The sequence below is a fragment of the Triplophysa rosa genome, linkage group LG2 (assembly GCF_024868665.1).
Source record: "Triplophysa rosa linkage group LG2, Trosa_1v2, whole genome shotgun sequence".
In the NCBI taxonomy this organism is placed as follows: Eukaryota; Metazoa; Chordata; class Actinopteri; order Cypriniformes; family Nemacheilidae; genus Triplophysa; species Triplophysa rosa.
In genome coordinates this window covers 26,101,777-26,120,477 of record NC_079891.1, presented here as the reverse complement: position 1 = coordinate 26,120,477, position 18,701 = coordinate 26,101,777, and the positions used below count along the sequence as shown (strand labels likewise).

Below are 18,701 nucleotides of genomic sequence, written 5' to 3'. Positions count from 1 at the left end.
CATGCTAAACCAGTTATTTCAAGTCAATTAAAAAGTTTTATTTTAAGGACAAAAAATATCGTTCCAATTAAAGAAAAAATAAAAAAATTGCCTGGGGACTGAATTTGACCTTTAAAATATGTTCTATATCTACTCCAAACTAATTTACCCAATATTCCACAAATTGAAACTCATGTAAATTTCACACACTAGCAGCCCACCAACAACACGCATCAAAATTTTGACGTCAAATTTATATACCTACGGCCCAGCTATGATTAGCTTATGTGTAAAGAACTTCAAAACTCTGTATTTTTGAGCTGATCAAAGTGTCTGTGCAGCCAGGCCTGCAGTAGTGGAAGGTTCTTGTCCATCCAGCGAATGTTCTCTTCAATGTTCTCTACAGCCTGCTGTATGCACCTCAGTTCTGCTCCCGTTTCAGCCCGAAGGGAACCAAAGAAACCCCGAACCTGACAGACCAGAGGTACACGTTAAACGACAAAAATTTTGACAACATAAAGATTCATTACTTAAGTTATTGGCTTAAGAGAACATTTTTCTTGTTAAAACAGCTCCTGATGACCGGTTTGATTCAACAGACTTACATCAGCCAGCATTTCTCTGGTTGAATACTGATTGGTCACGCCTACTACCATGTGAGCTATGGAGTGTGAGCCAAGATCAAACCTAAAAACCAAAGTACATGGAGAACTTAAAATAACTGCCAACAACATCTCAATAGTGTGTGCATAAAGAAACAAGTATCTCACTTCTTAATCAGGGAGTCCCAATTGGCTCTCAAAAAGTCCCATGCGTGTTTGAAGGCTTTAGGATTCTTACTGACTGAGGTCACAACATACGGCAGATCTTGAGTTTTTATCAGCTCTCCCACCAGACTCTGTTCCATCATCCTGAGAGAAATAAGAACATGAAATAATATGCAATTTATCTTTTACCATTAAGATAACGTAAAGCAGAATGCCTTACCATTTTAACTTGTGATCGAGAGGACTGGTCGTGAGTGCCATTTTGATCCTGCTTTTTATGGAGATGTACATAGACTCCTTGTACTTCTCAAACAAGAAGTCCCAACCCTCTTCAGTCCGGGCACCGACCGAAAACACAGCCATGGTGACATCATTGGGAAGACTGAAAAACGAAAGTACCACAATGGGGCGAAAGCATATTGAGCAAAGTAAGTTCACTATTTTAAAACAAGTTCAGATGACTAGAAACTGAAAAAAAAGACACACAGTGAGTTCAAGCATCCATCTCTAAAGTTGACTGCTAACCTCATTTTTCCATCTGACTCCTTCCACTTGTTGAAGAGCTGGGTAGCGGTGCTTACACAAGGTGGATGACCACGCACGCAGGCAAACAGGAGAAGGTAGCTCCGCAACATCCTCTGAGACACAGAGCCATCATCCGTCCACGACTGCTGGTCTATGAGATTCCTGAACAACTGCAGAATGTAACCCTGGAGCAAGATCAATTACATTGAGATTTTGGGCACAGACAGAACTTGTGTGGGATTCTAAATATATCATGGTTTTGGTTTTATGTTTGACCTTCATCTGGTTATCCAGCTCCACCATGTCTCTTTTCTCCATCAGTTTGTAGAGAGGCACAAGTTCACTGAAGCCCTGGGTCACTGGCATAATCTCTGTCTCCTTGCTTAGATACAGGGTCAGATCTAAAGCCTTATCCAACGGGAGCTTACCAACACTGTCCCGAACACATGTGAGAGACGATAGTAGTGTTAAGTGCTCAAAGTCTTAATTTTCTACTAGATACATTTCCTCAACACTGACCAATATGATCAATATGTGTATGACTGACCTGACCAGCTGGAAGGCAGTGTTTATCAGACTGGTCCGATCATTGCTGGTGAGCGTTGTGTGATTATGTTTGAGCAGCGCGATGAGATCATCCCAACCAGAACCTTCATAATGTACGATGTAATATCCACTCATGTCCACGTTAAACTTGATCCAGTCCACCTCCTCTGGCAGATACAGCACATCTGTATGTGGACGAATCATACAACAGTGTTTTCATTGTTCTAGTCTTCATGTAGCTCAATTGGTAAAGCATTGTGTTATCAATGCAAAAATGACTGATAAAAAAGTATATATTGAATCCACTGTAAGCATTGTAAATCTGAGCATATTACCACACACCTGTCTTGGTCTTAAGCAGGAAGCGTTGCACTGTGGTTGAGCCGCTGGAAATGTAAGTCAATGGAACTTGCCAAAGGAAGCTGTATTCATAAAAGATCGAGAACCAAAGATCTAGCTAAACGAACAATGCAACAGGCCAAAAATCTGACTAATTATTAAAAAAAATCTGAATGTAGATATTTGATATTAACCTAGACGTCTGAGTGGGGTCATCACTCTTAAGGTAACGCTCCTGACTGAGTCTGACTTCACGACCTTTGACCTCCACCGTAACAATTGGAAAGCCCTCCTGCAATGTCCAAGTCTCCATCATAGCTTTGACATCCAGCTCATCCTCAGACTGCCATTTCTAACAGACAGAGCACACCCAGAAAGTGCTTCTTAATTGAATATTTGCTCTTTTATTATTTAAAATATGTTTATTTAGACCAATGATGTAACAATCTAATTTACAGAGGCTCCAGAGTTTGAGCCAGTTCGTCGACAGGACTTATCACCCTTCAGTCTGGTCTCATCCAGACCATCAGACTCGCAGACCTATAACAGAAAAATAGAAAACTGTCAACAGACAGCACATGGAGAAACACAAGCAAAATGTAATCACGAGACATTTGGTAGAGGTTTATCTTGTACGCTTAAAAAAGTAAAAAATTACTCACATTGGTCAGACTTTCCCACAGATCACTGTTGACTGTGTTCTTGTAGCTGTAGCGTTTCAGGTATCTAACAATTCCTGATTTAAAAGCTTCTGGGGTCAGAAACTCTCTCAGCATGTTCAGGATACAAGCCCCCTGAAATGACACTCACAACTTTCAATAAAAAAGTTAGGAAGTTAGCAAAAAATCTTCAGAATTCAGAAAGGCTTTTTAGGCACCTTCTCATATGATACATCATCAAACATCTCCTGTATCTGAGCTGGGTTCTCAACCGGCGTGGACACTGGATGAGAGGAGCTTAAAGCATCTACCTCCATAGCCTCAAAACACTTCGCCATGAAATAATCCTCCTGTAGCACAAATTTGTCGTTTCTGTTAGCACAGATCTTCAATAAGCATCCACTTTTACAACACACGAGTACTTACAACTTGCAGTTCAGGATTGGTAATGTTAACAGAAACAAACTCCATGAACTTGGCAAAACCTTCATTCAGCCACAGATCATTCCACCACTGCATGGTCACCAGGTTACCAAACCACTAACCAAAACAGACAGCAGAATAAACAATTAACATCAGTAGTATTCATCCCATGATACCCTGAGTAGGTAAATGACATCACGGGTTCACCTGATGGGCCAGTTCATGAGCGATGATCATAGTGATGCCCAGCTTGTCTGAAGCAGAGGATTTTTCTGGATCAAAGAGAAGACCTGATTCACGATACGTGGTCAGACCCCAATTCTCCATCGCTCCTGACTGGAAGTCTGGGATAGCTGCAAGGTCTATGGAGCAGGTTAATATACATTAATGAAGGAAATTTTAAGATTTATGGATTTTAGATATTGGCAATTAGACACATTTGATTAAACTAAGCGGCATTTAAGCAGCATTTCTAACTATTGTATAATTGATATTGTATTCGCTTGCATTACATAAGAGACTATGTACAATATTTGCATGTTTAATAATTCATCTGTCACACTGAAAAATGACTATTCAGTAAACCACAAAAAGATGGTGAAAGAATTACAGAACCATGCAATTCCATTCAGGATCCATTCAATGTTACTGGTGATTTAAATACCCTTGTGAAGTCTCCCTTCAAGTTTTTTTTAAGGATTTTTGAGTGTGTGTATGTGTGTGTGCGTATGTGTTTTTAAAACCATGATTTTCCGTAGTTCGGTAAGTGCACCGTCACATCCATAGCAGTCCATATTTCTTACAAACGGGCATTTGAAAATGAAAATAACTATTTTGCGTTCTATAAAGAGCCATCTCTTCTCCATTTGTTGAGTATTATTGCTTCTGGTTTGTCAATTGTTGGGTTTGTACTACAAAGTATGTTGTCTCTCAAAAACGTGCGTCCTTTTTAGTCACACCCACAACGCATGAATTTTCCCCTCTTTTAAAATAGAAAACGTGTATAGACTGATATTTTCTGATGTCTGGGCATTGCTATCATCAGTAATTTAGACAAATATAAACAGATGATTTAATATATTGGTAATAAATGCATTCTCTGAGATGTTTTGACTGAAAATGTTGCATACATGACGCTGGAATTTCCCAACCCATTTTTAATAAACGGCATTTACTTAGGCTACCAACAAATTAAAACATGGTTTGGTCCCTGAAAAAAACTATGACACTCCAAGATCATCAAACGATGAAGTACTAAAATAATAGAATGTGCAAGTATCTACTGTACCCTGTTTGGGCAGAGGGTAGGGAATATCAAAGTAGTCATCATAGAAGTCAAGCAGCCTCACTGCAGAATCCAGGGCAAACTCTGCTTGGTCTATCTTCTCTGGCACTGCATACACTGAAATCTGAATTCACACCAGTAAACAATATTGTGGACATCATGATAAATTCATTCAGAGTACGGTGAAAAATGTGTGATATCATACAGTAGACATCCAATTACATATATCAGGGGCTTTAGCTTCACATGTAAGGTAACCAAATGCATACGGACTGCGTTCTAACCTGGACTCCATGCTGACTGGTCTTGCTAATGGAGAGAAAGTCGGAGACAATGAAAGCCACCAAGTATGTGCTCATCTTTACAGTCTCATCAAACTGGTCCTCAAACAGACCATGTGGAAGGTCTAATGTTCTCAGCTGAAATAAAGAGAAGAGTTGTCTAAACAGACTTTAAAGTTTCTCTCATGGCAAATAAATAGTACATACACATACTGTATTATGATTTATTCAAGATTTCAGCTGATATCTCAGTATCTCAGGCAGCACCTTAGGCATGTTTGAGAGGGAAATGTGCTTTGCTTCTCTGCGAATCCGCACAGAAAAATTGGCTTTGAAAGCAGGTTCATCAAAACAGGGAAATGCTGCTCGGGCACTAGTTGGCTCAAACTGGGTGGAAGCCAAGACCCTGGGAATTAAAACATCACAACGTCAAATATAACTTATATCCAAAGTAGATCACACATTACGGCCAAATAAAAATCATACACTCTTAGAAAAACGCTCCCTTACCTAGTTTCTCCCTTGCTGGTGCGGTATGTGCTTTTGTAAAATCCATGGAAGCTCTCAGAAAGGTTGGCGGCAAACATCAGCTGAATTACATAAACATTGCCGGTCTTCAACAAATCATGAGATATAAGAGCAATCTGCTGGTAGAAAGGGTACTCTTGCACTTTTAGGGGCTGCACGTAACCCCTGTCTGAATGCAGAAGCCTTGCATTTGAGATCTGAATATCTCTGCTGTGCAATATGATGGTCTTGGTGTCTTGATGGACCTCAATTTTGATCTGCACAAATCCTGTGAAGTCTAAACTGGTGAGGTTGGGGTGGATAAGAAGATTGTAATGAAGGGGGGTAACTGTGTCAGGTAATCTCATTCTGTTCCAGGGAAATGCTTCTCCGTTGGATGATGTGGGAAATGAAGTGGGATCTTCGTTGAGTCCAGTGACTGTTGCCCACAAGTGAGTGGGCAGCAGGACTAAGAGACTCACAAACAGAACAAAACGCATCATGGCGGTCCAGTATTACTTGGGAGAGCTGTGCAAATGGGAAAGGAAAACATTGTGCGTTACAAAACAGAGATTACTTTAAAGGAAGACTAAAATCGGTTTTAGTGAAAGGCAGGTAAGCAGTAGCACTAATGTCGAGCAATGACACTGCATGTTCTCATACAGATACGAGTGAGCAGGAAGTCATGAACCGTGTGTTTTTAAATCAAATTTCTTGTACATGTAATGATATTTTACATTTGGAGTGGTGACAGTTATGTACTGCACAACACCAACGTTCCGTTTAATATTCATTATTTAAACTGAAACGTCATGAGATCGCGTGCAATACAGTAAGCACAACTCACCTACGGCGTATTATCAAGTGCAAGAGACAACGAGTAAGTTAACGCTAGTTTCATTTGTATATCATAGAAACACTTACGATTTTAGTTGGAATCCTCGATCTGTTAAAAAATCCAGCTGTATGGGATTGGGGACGGCAAAATGAGCACTTTCAACGAATGTGAAAGTGAAAATGAAATTCTTTAACATTTGCATCATGGGAAGTATTTAAAATAAAAGCGCTTTAATAAGTATGTTGGTTGAGTATTAGGACTGGTGGACATTTTCCCAGTATAAATATCAGCTGCAATTTGCACCATGTATATTACCATGTGTGCAAGCGAACGTGCATGCTGTTGTTGCCAAATCTTTCGCAGAAAGCCCCCCACTCTCTCACATATTTTCATTGCACGAAATAACGTTATAAGACGAAAGCAGACACATTTAGCTTCTTCTCAGGCACAAATAAACTGTTAGTATTGTAATCAAATGAACGTGGCTAGTTTACAACTCATTTTCTCAAGAGGAATAAGTACAAAATATTTGTTTTACATGGCTCTTTAAAGCATGTATAAATGTATGGATAATATGCTATATACAGTATATATATATATATATAAGCTTGAAAACAGTTTTATAAAGTCAGTTATCTTCAATATATAATATGGGGACCCTGCTTTGTCTACTTGTCTTTATTCTAAAAAATATTTTATCATGATTTTTTTACAGTTTTTGGCAGACTAGCAGACAAGTCAAACAGTTGACTGAGTCTATATGGGGAGTCTGCAGACCTGGAGCAGGCAGTTTTACACCCCTGTTGTTCCTCATTAGTCCAGTAAGAGGAGTTGAACGACAAAATAAAATATTTGTAACCGAATCAAACTGTTAAACAAAAATGTAATTATGTATGTGTAAGATTAAAAGTAAATAAATAAACTAAACTGAAACTGAAAGTGAAAGTGCTTCTGGACCAGTGAAAATTAACTATGGTAAAAGTGTAGTAACAATGTTTTTTGTTGTTGTTGTATTGGTGACTTTTGGCAAAACCAATCTTACTACAGAAACCATAGCTTAACTAACGATATGCAGAACAGGTTTAAATATTTGTAGATATCTATTAACGGTCTTAATACATAGCTTACAGGAGACAATTGATTTGCAATTGCAACTGCAATTTAGTGTTTTCGTGAATTGAAAAATTAATAATAATACAGTTGGATCAGATGCACAGTACAACAATAATATATAATCTACTGTGGCCTAGTAATATACAAATATACAGAAGACTTGAGTGTTTGTTGTGAATGTATAGGCAAAGTTACATTGAAATATTAACCATATTTAGCCCATAAGACATTAAGTGCAATCATATGAAACATCAATTAAATATCTGCCCTGCATTTAGAACAGTGTCCTGCATACTATTTCATGAAGAAATTTCTAAGCTTCTGAAGAAAAAAGTGACAAGTTTCTTGTGAACAACATTATTTATTAAGACCATTATCAAAAACAGGATTGATGATCATTATAGGATGGCTCTCGATAATGACTCCTATGGGTTGCCACTCTTCTTCAAAATGTTCTTAATCCTCCTGTCAAACTGCTCCCGCTCACTGATAAAAGAAAGTTTAAAGTTGTAGACAAAATTGTTATTGGAAATAATGGCAGGATGTCATGCTTGACCATTTCTCCTTTATAGCATCCTCACATACCTTACGTCAAAGACAGGCCCTTGTAGAAATTCCTCCTCAGCCTCCAGCATGGTGAGATTTTCCAAACCAGCAAGGGAACAGATGATGGACTATCAAAGAAAGAGTTAAGTCAAGATGGGTCACACCCCAAACAAGTAGTATCATTTCAGTATCAAAATTATTTTTTAATTTTTTGTACAACAAAACTGAGTGTCCTTTCTACATTAACCAAAACATTTGTTTTAAAGCAATTACAAAATAAATCTGAGGAGCACAGCTAACACAGGACCCACCTCTGGAAAAAGGACATCCATAATAAACTTGATCGTGTCACTGTGAGTCTGTGTGGGTGTTCTGTCCAGAAATGAAGTGAGGTGAAAGTAGGTCATCAATTTGGTCCCAATTGTCAACGTATAAAGGCACAAGCATGGTCTTGGCAGAAGGATTGCAAAATATGTCAAGCCACTTTGATTTCTTTTGGCCACTGATGATGGACTGTGCAAAGAAAATTGATGATGTCATTAAAACATTGCCACATATGTCTCTGTAAGTCATTTATGTATTTATTAGACAAGCTATTGGTTAAAAGTGCAGTAAATATGTAAAATGCATTCTTGAACACATTTTTATTATTTCCAAGTATTATTACAGATGAGATCAATAACGTACATTACATAATATGATCATTTCTTTTATTCCATATGGGAATAAAGTTTTCAATTTGATTTTGAACATGTTTGTGGTTGTTGGTGCTCGATTATTGATCTTTTGTTTTCTTAATACATATTAAGTACACAGAAAATTGTTTGCTGGCTAATTATTATGTTGACTGTGATGTTCTCACCTGAGATTAATTGTTAGTTCTGAATATGGGGCTCTCCATTTTGAAGGAAGTTGTAACGACTTAAAATAATTAATAACTTTAGTATGTGGCAGCTAAATTGAAATGGTTTACAAATAAGCCTACTGTAGTAGTAACGTTATGTATTAATGCAAGTAAACAGGGTCAGAAGAATATGTTACCAGAAAAGGCCATCACATAGAGACAGACAACAAAATAATATGAAAAAGAAAATAATTATGAAAACGAGTAAGAGATATCGAGTGGTTAGCTAAGGTTGATCCAGACAGAACATCGACCTGGTCAATAAGTATACATTTTATTGTCTTTGAGTGTAAATTACACATACCGTACATATCTTTTTAGATGTTGAAATGAATTCATATCGATATCAATGAATCATTTAAAACTATACATGTTGGACGATTGCCTGAAAACGTTTATTTACCATAACTCGTGATGGACGATGAAGTTATCTGTTCTTAGGTCTGTTCTGGTGGTTCTTAATGTACAGTTCCCCCTACTGGACAAATAAGTAAAAACGGGCGTAAAACTGCCTGCTCCAGGTCTGCAGACTCCCCCTTCTCGACTGGGTCTCTCTGCCAGATATTTGATGGCAAAGAAATGACAAACACTTGAGGGAAAATAATTTTTGACTTTCGAAAGTCTGTCTGGATGTTTTGGTGGAAAATTCTGTATGCTAATGATTGTGGGGCAGGCTTGGTTCCAGAATTACAGTATTACTGAAGGTTCTTCTGACATTAGTGATACTCATTAATGTAATATGTAGGCAATGGCTTCTAATCTTCACTCACCTGAAAATAATACCAGCAAATAAAACATGCTGTTATGCACTGGGACGTTCATTTTTATTAACATTACTTCATAAAAATGATCAACAACGTGAAAAAGATCAAAAAAGATCACACTGGGAAAATATACACGAATTAAAACATTTTCTAGTATTTACAAAATTTGGTTATTTAACTCAGTGTAAAATCAATATATAAAATCATGGTTTTACATGAAATACTTTTATGATAAGACAAGACAACACAGTTTAGTTCGATCCCTGAGGTTGACAACAGCTTTTAAAGGTTAAGGCCCTTTCTCTTATTTGTCGAAAAGAAAAAATTGACATCATTTGAAGAGTTTCAAGTACAATTTGTTACTTTTTCCTAGAAATTGCCATATAGATTCTTGTTTTAAATTTGCCTCAATGTCTTTTAGGTGATATAACTTTTGTGGGCGTCATAAATAGTGACTCAATAAACTCACGTTCATAACCTCAGTGTGCATTGATATGTATGTGTGATGTGTTAGTGTTTATAACATGTATTTTACAATCTCTTTCTGTGCCTGAAAGAAGATAAAGTGCAATATTGACAGTTCAAAGACATCATTAATGAATAAACTTTATGGCTTGAGTATCTCTTATCAGGTCTTGGAATTTTGGACAACCATTTAAAATCTTTACACTATGGTCATTAGATTCTCTTTACAGCCTAAAGAGGAGGATAGAGTTAAGTGTCACTTTCAGATCCTCACTAGTAGCCCTAGGACTGTGCTTTCAGATCTCTGAGATACAAACATTATGCTTAAGCAGGTTTTGTTGGGACTCCTCATAGGAGCAGTGGCGTTTACAGTGGGAATCCTCCTTGGTCACTTCGCCATTAACAAGGGCACGTCTGAACCAGAGTGGGTCCACGATGCATCCCAGGATGTGGACGAAGGGATTATTACAAAACTACTTGAGGAACTGGACAACATTCAAATTCAAGAGAACCTCAGGTGATTTATTTATACTGATGAGTGCATGACCAAAAATCTATTGAATTAATTGTTGATTCTAGATGAAGAGTAATGCATACCTATTTGAAAGTTTATATACTCGTTTATAGTTTATACACCTCACTTCTGGCTCCTTTATCCAAAGGGAACTGACCAAGGTTCCTCACATGGCTACAACCCCTGGAGATGAGGCAACAGTGGAGTTTATGTTGAAGAGATGGCGGGACCCAAAAACAGGCTTGGACAATGCATGGAGAGAGGACTACAATGTGTATCTGTCATTCCCAAACAAAGCTAACCCTAACAAAGTCACTGTTGGTAAGATGCATGCTATATGTATGCATGCATGCTATGAATAACAGTACTGTACTTTTAATACTGAATTATTGTCAGTACAGCCCGTGGACTCCACTTTTGCTGGCTAATACAGACATACTGAATGATTTAACAATCACTGATATGATTACATTATTTTATAAGAGATTTTTCTGATTTATTTTTTTAACTAGTTGATCCCAGTGACAAGGTTCTGTTCACTGTAAGAGAGAGAGAGAAAGCGTACTACCCAGAGCAGAACGACCCAGAGGTGGTACAGCCTTACGCGGCATATTCTCCAGCAGGACACGCCAAGGTTCCCATCCTCATACATCACTTTATACAATTAATATCTCATGAACATTTAAATATTATTATTAACTAATGTAATTTATTCTAATATTTAGCATTTTGTTTATTCTGATGATGTCACTATGACATAATAATATTATGTCATTTAAAGACACATCTTTTCAGCCAAGCTTTCAGTTAATGCATAATATGCTAAATAAACCACCGGGAGACTGCATTTATTAGATATTATTTACTCCAATGATCTTTCTTGTTATATAAACACCATGCACTGTGCTGTGTTTTACCTTTTTTGTGTTTTTCTTATTTTCTCCTGTAAAGCGGCTTTGGAACAATGCACATTGTGAAAATCGATATAGAAATAAAATTGAATTGAATTGAATTGAATAATGACCTTCGAAACAGCAAAACGGCTAAACAAGACATAAAAACAATGTCAGGAGTCACAGACTATAAAAGTATGTCTTATTGACTTTTATGGACAAAACTGACTGAGCGCTAACCTTTGGGGCTATCATACCATATGACACCGCAATAAAGTCTCCTGATAGATAGTTATGTCTTCTCCTATTGATGTCCCGCTGTTGACTTGTTAATAAAAAATAACTTGGTGTTATATCATATCTTTATTTCACTTGTTTGATCAAAAGCTGATAAGATTATGTCATTTTAGACATATTAGAGATATGGCTGAAGGAAAGTAAATAGCTGCAACTGTATATGTTCATATGGTTTTGAAAACCGACTAGTTAGTGTTTTATATGCAGGGAAAGCTTGTGTATGCAAACCAAGGTAAAATGAGTGACTACGCGCTGTTAAACGCAACAGTGGATCTGAGAGGAACCATCGCCATCACCAGATATGGAGGAGAAGGAAGATCTGGGAAAGTGAGAATGATGAGATTTTATTTTTGGAAACATTAAAGGGATAGTTCACCCTAAAAATAAAATTATGTCATTATATACAATGATTGTTCCAAGCCTGTATAAAATTCTTTGTCCTGATGAACACAAAGGAAGATATTTGGAAGAATGTCAGTAACCTAACAGATCTCATCACCCATTGACTCCCATAGTATTTATTTTCCCTACTATGGCAGTAAGGGATGAGATCTGTTTAGTAACTGACATTCCTCCAAATATCTTTCTTTGTGATTTGCAGAACAAAAAAAATGTATACAGGCTTGGAACAACCTGAGGGTGAGTTAATGATGACAGAATTAAAAATTTTAGGTGAACTATCACTTTAAAGAAGAAATCATCAGTTTTGAAGTTTGATGACACATTATAACATTTGTGCTTTCCTCACTATGACATCACTAAACAGGCCATCAATGCAGAGAAGTTTGGAGTTGTCGGGGTGCTGGTCTATACAGATCCAAATGACATAAATGATGGCATCTCAGATGAAAGTAAAACTTTCCCTCACTCCTGGTATCTCCCGCCCTCCGGTGTGGAGCGAGGCTCATACAACATTGACTTTGGGGACTTGTTGACACCTTATCTAGCTGCGAAGGGTAACTAGTGATATTTTTTTTTATAAACACATAGGATACATGTGAGATATAAAAACAACAATGTATGTAATTGTGTTTGTAGAGGACACCTACAGAATTCCTAAGGAAAAAATAAGAGGCATCCCACCAATTCCGACACAACCAATAGGGTTTGAGGATGCCTATGCATTAATCTGGTGAGTGGAATCGTTTAAAAATATCTTTAGACTTTTTGAATGACACACTTTGTTGGAACTTTAATTTTGTATTTTTTTTGGACCAAGCTCTGTTAAAGTGATTATTCATCCAAAAATGAAAATTCTGTCATCATTTACTCACCCTCTTGTCATTTCAAACAGAACACAAAAAGATATTTTGAAGAAACTTGGTAATAGAACAGCGCCAGCACTCATTCACTTCTATTGTATGGACACAAAACCAATACAAGTCAATGGGTGCCAGTTAACAACATTCTTCAAAATATCTTCTTTTGTGTTCTGCAGAAGACTGAAATTCATACAGGTTTGAAATGACAAGAGGGTGAGTAAATGATGACACTTTTTTGGGGGGGGGGTGAAAATACAGTTTGTATTTTCATAGTAACGTGCTTTCAATTCTGACAGTCTTTTTTATGTGACAGTGAGCTTGATGGGACTGACGCCCCTGATGCATGGCAAGGAGGATTCAACTGCACATACAAGTTTGGTGGACCAGGGTTCAAATCCACATCTCACTTTAACAGCAGGTATGAAAATCTGCATCTCGCACTGAAAAGGCATTATACATAAAGTATGACTGTGTGTTAGAATATAAAGACTTATTTCGTCTGTCAGCGATGTGCAGTTGAGCATTTACAACAGTGAGGAGATAAAACCTTCAGCGAATGTTATGGGAATAATTCGAGGCAGTGTGGAGCCAGGTAGGTATTGTGTGTCATAATAAGCCATGACTGGTGTTTGCTTAACTTAATATATTTCTAAAGTCTGTTTATGTGTGTGATGTTTAGACAGATATGTGATTTATGGGAACCACAGAGATAGCTGGGTGCATGGAGCCATTGACCCCAGCAGTGGGACAGCAGTGATGCTAGAGATCACCAGAGTGCTGGGGACAATGGTGAAGGAAGGTGAGGTGTCATAACAACCAAATGAGCTGCTCTAATGTTGTATGCAAGGCCGGTACTCAGGGGGACTCAGGAGGCCATGGAGTCAATTTTTAACCGGAATGGAGTTCCATCTTTTATCCATGTAACAGCTTCTGAACTCTATGCAAATTTCATAAATCTGATGGATTTTTTGTTGCATCTATGGTTAAAAATATAAAATATCCCCAACTGGAGTCCCCCTTTTTGAATCTCTGTCATTGTACAGTTTATTCTGGCAGCAGTCAATAAAGATTTCTAGATTTAAATAAGAAAAAGAATGTATATTTAGATTCATATCTGCCTTATACAAATGTGTGTTACTTGATCTGTAAAGTTGTCTAAATCATTTTAGCGGAGACAAATGACAGTGACGTGATGAAAGTCGAAATGAATGATAGACCAAATCAAATATCACTGTAATGTCATTCTCTATCTGAAAGGGAAATGGAGACCTCGGCGGTCCATCATCTTTGGCAGCTGGGGAGCTGAAGAGTTTGGCCTTATTGGATCGGCAGAATACACAGAGGTGGGTTGATAAATATTATCACACAGAGGTGGCTTAATAAAACACCAGTGCCAGTGGAAGATCATTAACTGTACTGGCACATTTACTAACATGTGCAATACCCTCCACCCTCAGGAATACTTCAGTAAGCTGAGCGAACGCACTGTGGCCTACATCAACGTGGATATCTCAGTGTTCGGTACTAGTTGATATTTTTTCAGAAGCTTCACCAAGAGGAAACTCGTTTTAGCTGAAATGTCAAGTGTTCTCTATCCATCACAGCTAATGCCACTCTGAGGGCCTCTGGATCCCCATCAACACAGGGTGTGATGTTTACAGCATCCAAACAGGTGAGGATTGAGTCCCGTACCACTCACTTTCTTAAAGGATGACATTTGTGTTTCTTTATAAGGCTTTGATGAGTCATACACTTTTAGGTACGGGCACCTGGAACCACAGCATCGGTCTATGACAACTGGATAAAATATTACAACCGGTCCAGCCCCAATTACGGCCTTATACCAAAGTACTGTATGCTCACGTTACTCTTAGTTAAGATCTGCCGTTAGCAGAATTATTATTATAACACCCATAATAAATGACTTCTTATAGATGTTTATTGTATGTGCAGTGTGGGGTTCTTGACAGGAGCAGGAAGTGATTATGCTCCTTTTATTCACTACCTAGGAATAACTTCAATGGACATTTCCTATTACTACGACCGGGTACGTGGGTCTTTTTACTCTTGCCTATTTATAAACACAACCAAAACTCTAAATCCTCAATTTATGTAATAATAACAACATATTTTCAATCATATATTTCAGAGCCAGACAAAAGCGCGCATCTACCCTGCCTATCACACGGCTTATGACACCTTTGATTATTCATCTAAATACATTGATCCAGGTGAACTGAATAGCAAGGTTTCGTCAGGGAAAAATATATTAATTTGATTCAGCTTTGTTTTATTGTAGCGCTGAACTAGTGTAACCCCTCTTTCAATATTACAGCGTGCCTTTTTCTCATCTGCTTGATATTAAATTCAAATGATTTTACATTGTGCAGGCTTCACGAGTCACCAGGCGGTAGCCAGGACAGCAGGGAACGTGCTGGTGAGATTGGCTGACAGTCTTCTGTTGCCTTTAAACTGCAGTGACTATGCAGAAAGTCTGGAGCAGTATCTAGATGAGGCTGTGAAAGCCTTTGAAGCCAAACTCGCAAATAATGGAATCTCTATGGGTGAGCGAATAACATTTACAGTGCCCTCCACTATTATTGGCACCCTTGGTAAATATGAGCAAAGGCGGCTGTAAAAATAAATCTGCATTGTTTCTCGTTTTGATCTTTTATTTAAAACATCTACAAAATTCCAACATTTCATTGAAGTAAAACAATTTGAAGTAGGGGGAATATCACATTATATTCAAAAAAAATTCTTCCATACATGTTGGCCACAATTATTGGCACCCTTGTATTTAATACACCCCGCAACCTCAATTTATAAGAAAAACACCTCTGGGTGTTTTCTTTTCAGTCTGATGAGGTTTGAGAACCGAGTCCATTCCTCCTTAAAGAATTTCTCCAGATCCTTCAAATGTTGGTGCTCCCTCTTCTTCAGTTCATCCCACTCATTTTCTATAGGGTTCAGGTCAGGGAACTGGGACAACATCTCCAGTCCATTAAAACGTCTTAATTATTGCCCGGATGTTGGAAATGGGAATTTTGATTGTTTCAACCATTTCCTTTTAAACCCACTTTCTATTTTGTGTAGCTCAACAATCTTTTGCTGCTCATCAGAACTATATTCTTTGGTTTTACCCATTGTGATGAATGATTAAGGGGGTTTGGGCTTTGTGTTGCTTAATATTATTCTCGTGTGAAACAAGTAGTCATGACTGGACAACATCATGTTTCTAGTCACCTTGGTGTGCTCAGAAAATTTAAGTATTTATGGGAATATACTTGGTAGCTATTTTACTCATAAGAATTTCTAGGGGTGCCAATAATTGTGGCCAGGGTGTATTAGAGAAAACATTTTTTTCACATTGTGATATTCCCCCCACTTATAAATGTTTTACTTGAATGAATTGTTGGAATTTTGTATATTTATTAAAATAAAAGATCAAAACGAGAAACAATGCAGATTTATTTTTACAGCCCTCTTTGCTCATATTTACCAAGGGTGACAATAATAGTGATGGGCCCTGTATATTACATTCATGCATGTAGCAAATTGCATGCAAGGTATACATTTTATCAGTATGTGTGTACTAAGGGACTCAAACCCTTGCCTTTTGTATAATGTACTATGAGAAATGAGAATTTTTTCTCATTGTAATTGAATGAGCAATGATAACATGTTATTGTAAAAGTGATTCTGTCATCATTTACTCGCCCTCTTCTCATTTCAACCCTGTATGACTTTCTTCAACGGAACACCAAAGAAGATACTTTGAAGAATGTTGTTAACTGGCCCCCATTCGCTTGCATTGGTTGTGTGTTGATACAATAGAAGTGAATGGGGGCCAGTGCGGTTTGGTTACCAACTTTCTTCAAGATATCTTCTTTTGTGTTCTGCGGAAGAAAGAACGTCATAAAGGTTTGAAATGACAAGAGGGTGAGTAAATTATGACAGAATGTTCATTTTTGGTTGAACATCACTTTAAGAACAACTTAAGAAATGACATTAGGGATTGTAATGGGATAGTAAGAATACTGTTCTCAAACCCAGAATCCTTAAAGAACGCCGTGCAGCTATTCCGCAAAGCAGCCACAAAACTGGACGCTGTGATCAGGGATTCTAACCTTGCAAAAGAAACGTAAGTTACAGTGACCAGTTTATAACATGTACAGTAAACACAATGGCATGAACACAATGTTCACACTTCTATCTTAACAACAGGCCTCTGAAGGCACGCAGAATTAATGATCAGCTCATGCTGTTGGACAGGGCTTTCCTCGACCCGTTAGCGTTCCCAGAAAAATACGCTTTCAGGTACGAAGCATCATTCTCAAAACATCCCTTATGAATACTAATAGTCTTCTACCTGACCGCCCTCTATTTGCCCGTGCTGTTGTCACACCTGTTCGATGTAATTGCCGGAGCACTTCTAACACTCCGTGGCATCACACAGGCATGTCATATGGGCCTCGAGGTCATCAGGGGTGCCCACCTTCCCCGGGCTAGCAGATGCAGTGGAGAAGGCTGAGAGAACGGGACTGAAAGCAGATTGGGAACAGGCTCATAAACATTTATCTATTGTCACACAGGCCATCGCGGGAGCTGCACATACGCTGGATGATGTCATTTAATGCAAGATGAGATTTGGGCTGGGCGCTTGCAACATCCACAATTTAAAGGGATGAAAATTCCTTCATCATTTACTCACCCTCTTGTCCTATTAAACCTGTATGACTTAATATCTTCTGCAGAACACAAAAGAAGATATTTTGAAGAATGTTGACAACCGAACAACAGTGGTACCCAGTCACTACTATTGGCAAGTCAGTGGGTACCACCATTCAAAATATCTTATTTTGTGTTTTGCATTAGAAAGAAAGCCATACAGGTTTTTGGGTGAACTATCCCTTCAAAAATGGACATAATTACGGTATGGATGACAAAAACTGTACTACATTTGGACTATTACCAGTGCACTATTTCTACAACAAATCATAGTGAATACATTAATGGAGTGAATACAGTAGCATTGTCTAAAATGTAGATTGGATGGATTTGGGATACAAAAGAAAACATTTAGCACACAAGACATACTCTTTTCAGGCATGGTTTATTGAAAACACACCAAAGTGATACTCTACAAACCTGTATTATTCTTTAACGAGAGCAATTCTCTCTTCTGGGTATTAGTAAAATTAACAATACATTCGGTCACTGTGGTATTTTTCTTCACGCTAGGAAAGCATTAACAACTATGTAATCAAACCCTTTTAATTGTCTCATTCTTTTAAAAGTTTATAATACAATAATACAAGGCAAAACCCACCAGTCTAGACTACATTGAGAACACAGAGTGAGTTAAAGTGGAGGAGACAGAGGGGAAATCTGTGTGTGTGTGTGTGTGTGTGTGTGTGTGTGTGTTTGTATGCAAAGAGAAAAAGTGGAGGAGATAGATAAGAATAAGAGAGCGAGAGAACAGTTAGGAACCAATAAAACATATAAAACACACTTATCTTGTTCATCTAACATGGAAAAGGTTAAGGCACATGAGAGTTACAAACACATCTGCTACCAAAGTTGTACACGGATTCTGATGTTTTGAGTTAGTGATATCTACAGGCAGGTTTCTCTTGATTTCAACATCTGTTTTTCTATAAATATACAATCTGATGCAAATTCACACTCTGGGAACCTCTTGTACTACACGATACCAAAATCCTTTGGTTGTATTCTGCAAAAAGGCAGTAAGGAACGGATAGTCGAAATGAATGATGCCACTACACAAGGC

At 37.8% G+C, this 18,701-nt stretch overlaps 3 protein-coding genes across 3 annotated transcripts; 1 reads left to right on the top strand and 2 right to left on the bottom strand.

Annotated features, from left to right (window-relative positions):
* Window positions 1-25: 25 nt before the first annotated feature.
* On the bottom strand, window positions 26-6,489 carry erap1b (endoplasmic reticulum aminopeptidase 1b). The gene is made up of 19 exons (XM_057321428.1): window positions 6,236-6,489; window positions 5,315-5,839; window positions 5,072-5,210; window positions 4,808-4,942; window positions 4,527-4,647; window positions 3,446-3,600; window positions 3,242-3,355; window positions 3,034-3,165; window positions 2,819-2,950; window positions 2,613-2,696; window positions 2,351-2,508; window positions 2,160-2,239; window positions 1,819-2,002; window positions 1,548-1,704; window positions 1,272-1,456; window positions 967-1,128; window positions 750-890; window positions 585-666; window positions 26-449 (listed from the first exon to the last, which is right to left on the bottom strand). Exons 2-19 carry the CDS (start codon window positions 5,812-5,814, stop codon window positions 279-281), a joined length of 2,832 nt encoding a protein of 943 aa, XP_057177411.1. The 5' UTR covers window positions 5,815-5,839; window positions 6,236-6,489; the 3' UTR covers window positions 26-278.
* A 1,119-nt stretch (window positions 6,490-7,608) lies between these two features.
* LOC130546282 (PWWP domain-containing DNA repair factor 3B-like) lies at window positions 7,609-9,181 on the bottom strand. Its single transcript, XM_057321464.1, has 4 exons — window positions 9,116-9,181; window positions 8,120-8,321; window positions 7,848-7,936; window positions 7,609-7,748 (listed from the first exon to the last, which is right to left on the bottom strand). The coding sequence occupies exons 2-4, from the start codon at window positions 8,213-8,215 to the stop codon at window positions 7,688-7,690; spliced, it is 246 nt and encodes an 81-aa protein (XP_057177447.1). The 5' UTR covers window positions 8,216-8,321; window positions 9,116-9,181; the 3' UTR covers window positions 7,609-7,687.
* A 1,080-nt stretch (window positions 9,182-10,261) lies between these two features.
* naaladl1 (N-acetylated alpha-linked acidic dipeptidase like 1) lies at window positions 10,262-17,544 on the top strand. Its single transcript, XM_057321441.1, has 19 exons — window positions 10,262-10,458; window positions 10,604-10,776; window positions 10,968-11,089; window positions 11,853-11,972; window positions 12,412-12,601; window positions 12,684-12,777; window positions 13,221-13,325; window positions 13,414-13,499; window positions 13,587-13,706; window positions 14,165-14,250; window positions 14,365-14,428; window positions 14,512-14,579; window positions 14,667-14,755; window positions 14,861-14,954; window positions 15,057-15,138; window positions 15,298-15,471; window positions 16,964-17,051; window positions 17,135-17,227; window positions 17,367-17,544. Exons 1-19 carry the CDS (start codon window positions 10,262-10,264, stop codon window positions 17,542-17,544), a joined length of 2,223 nt encoding a protein of 740 aa, XP_057177424.1.
* Window positions 17,545-18,701: the final 1,157 nt, after the last annotated feature.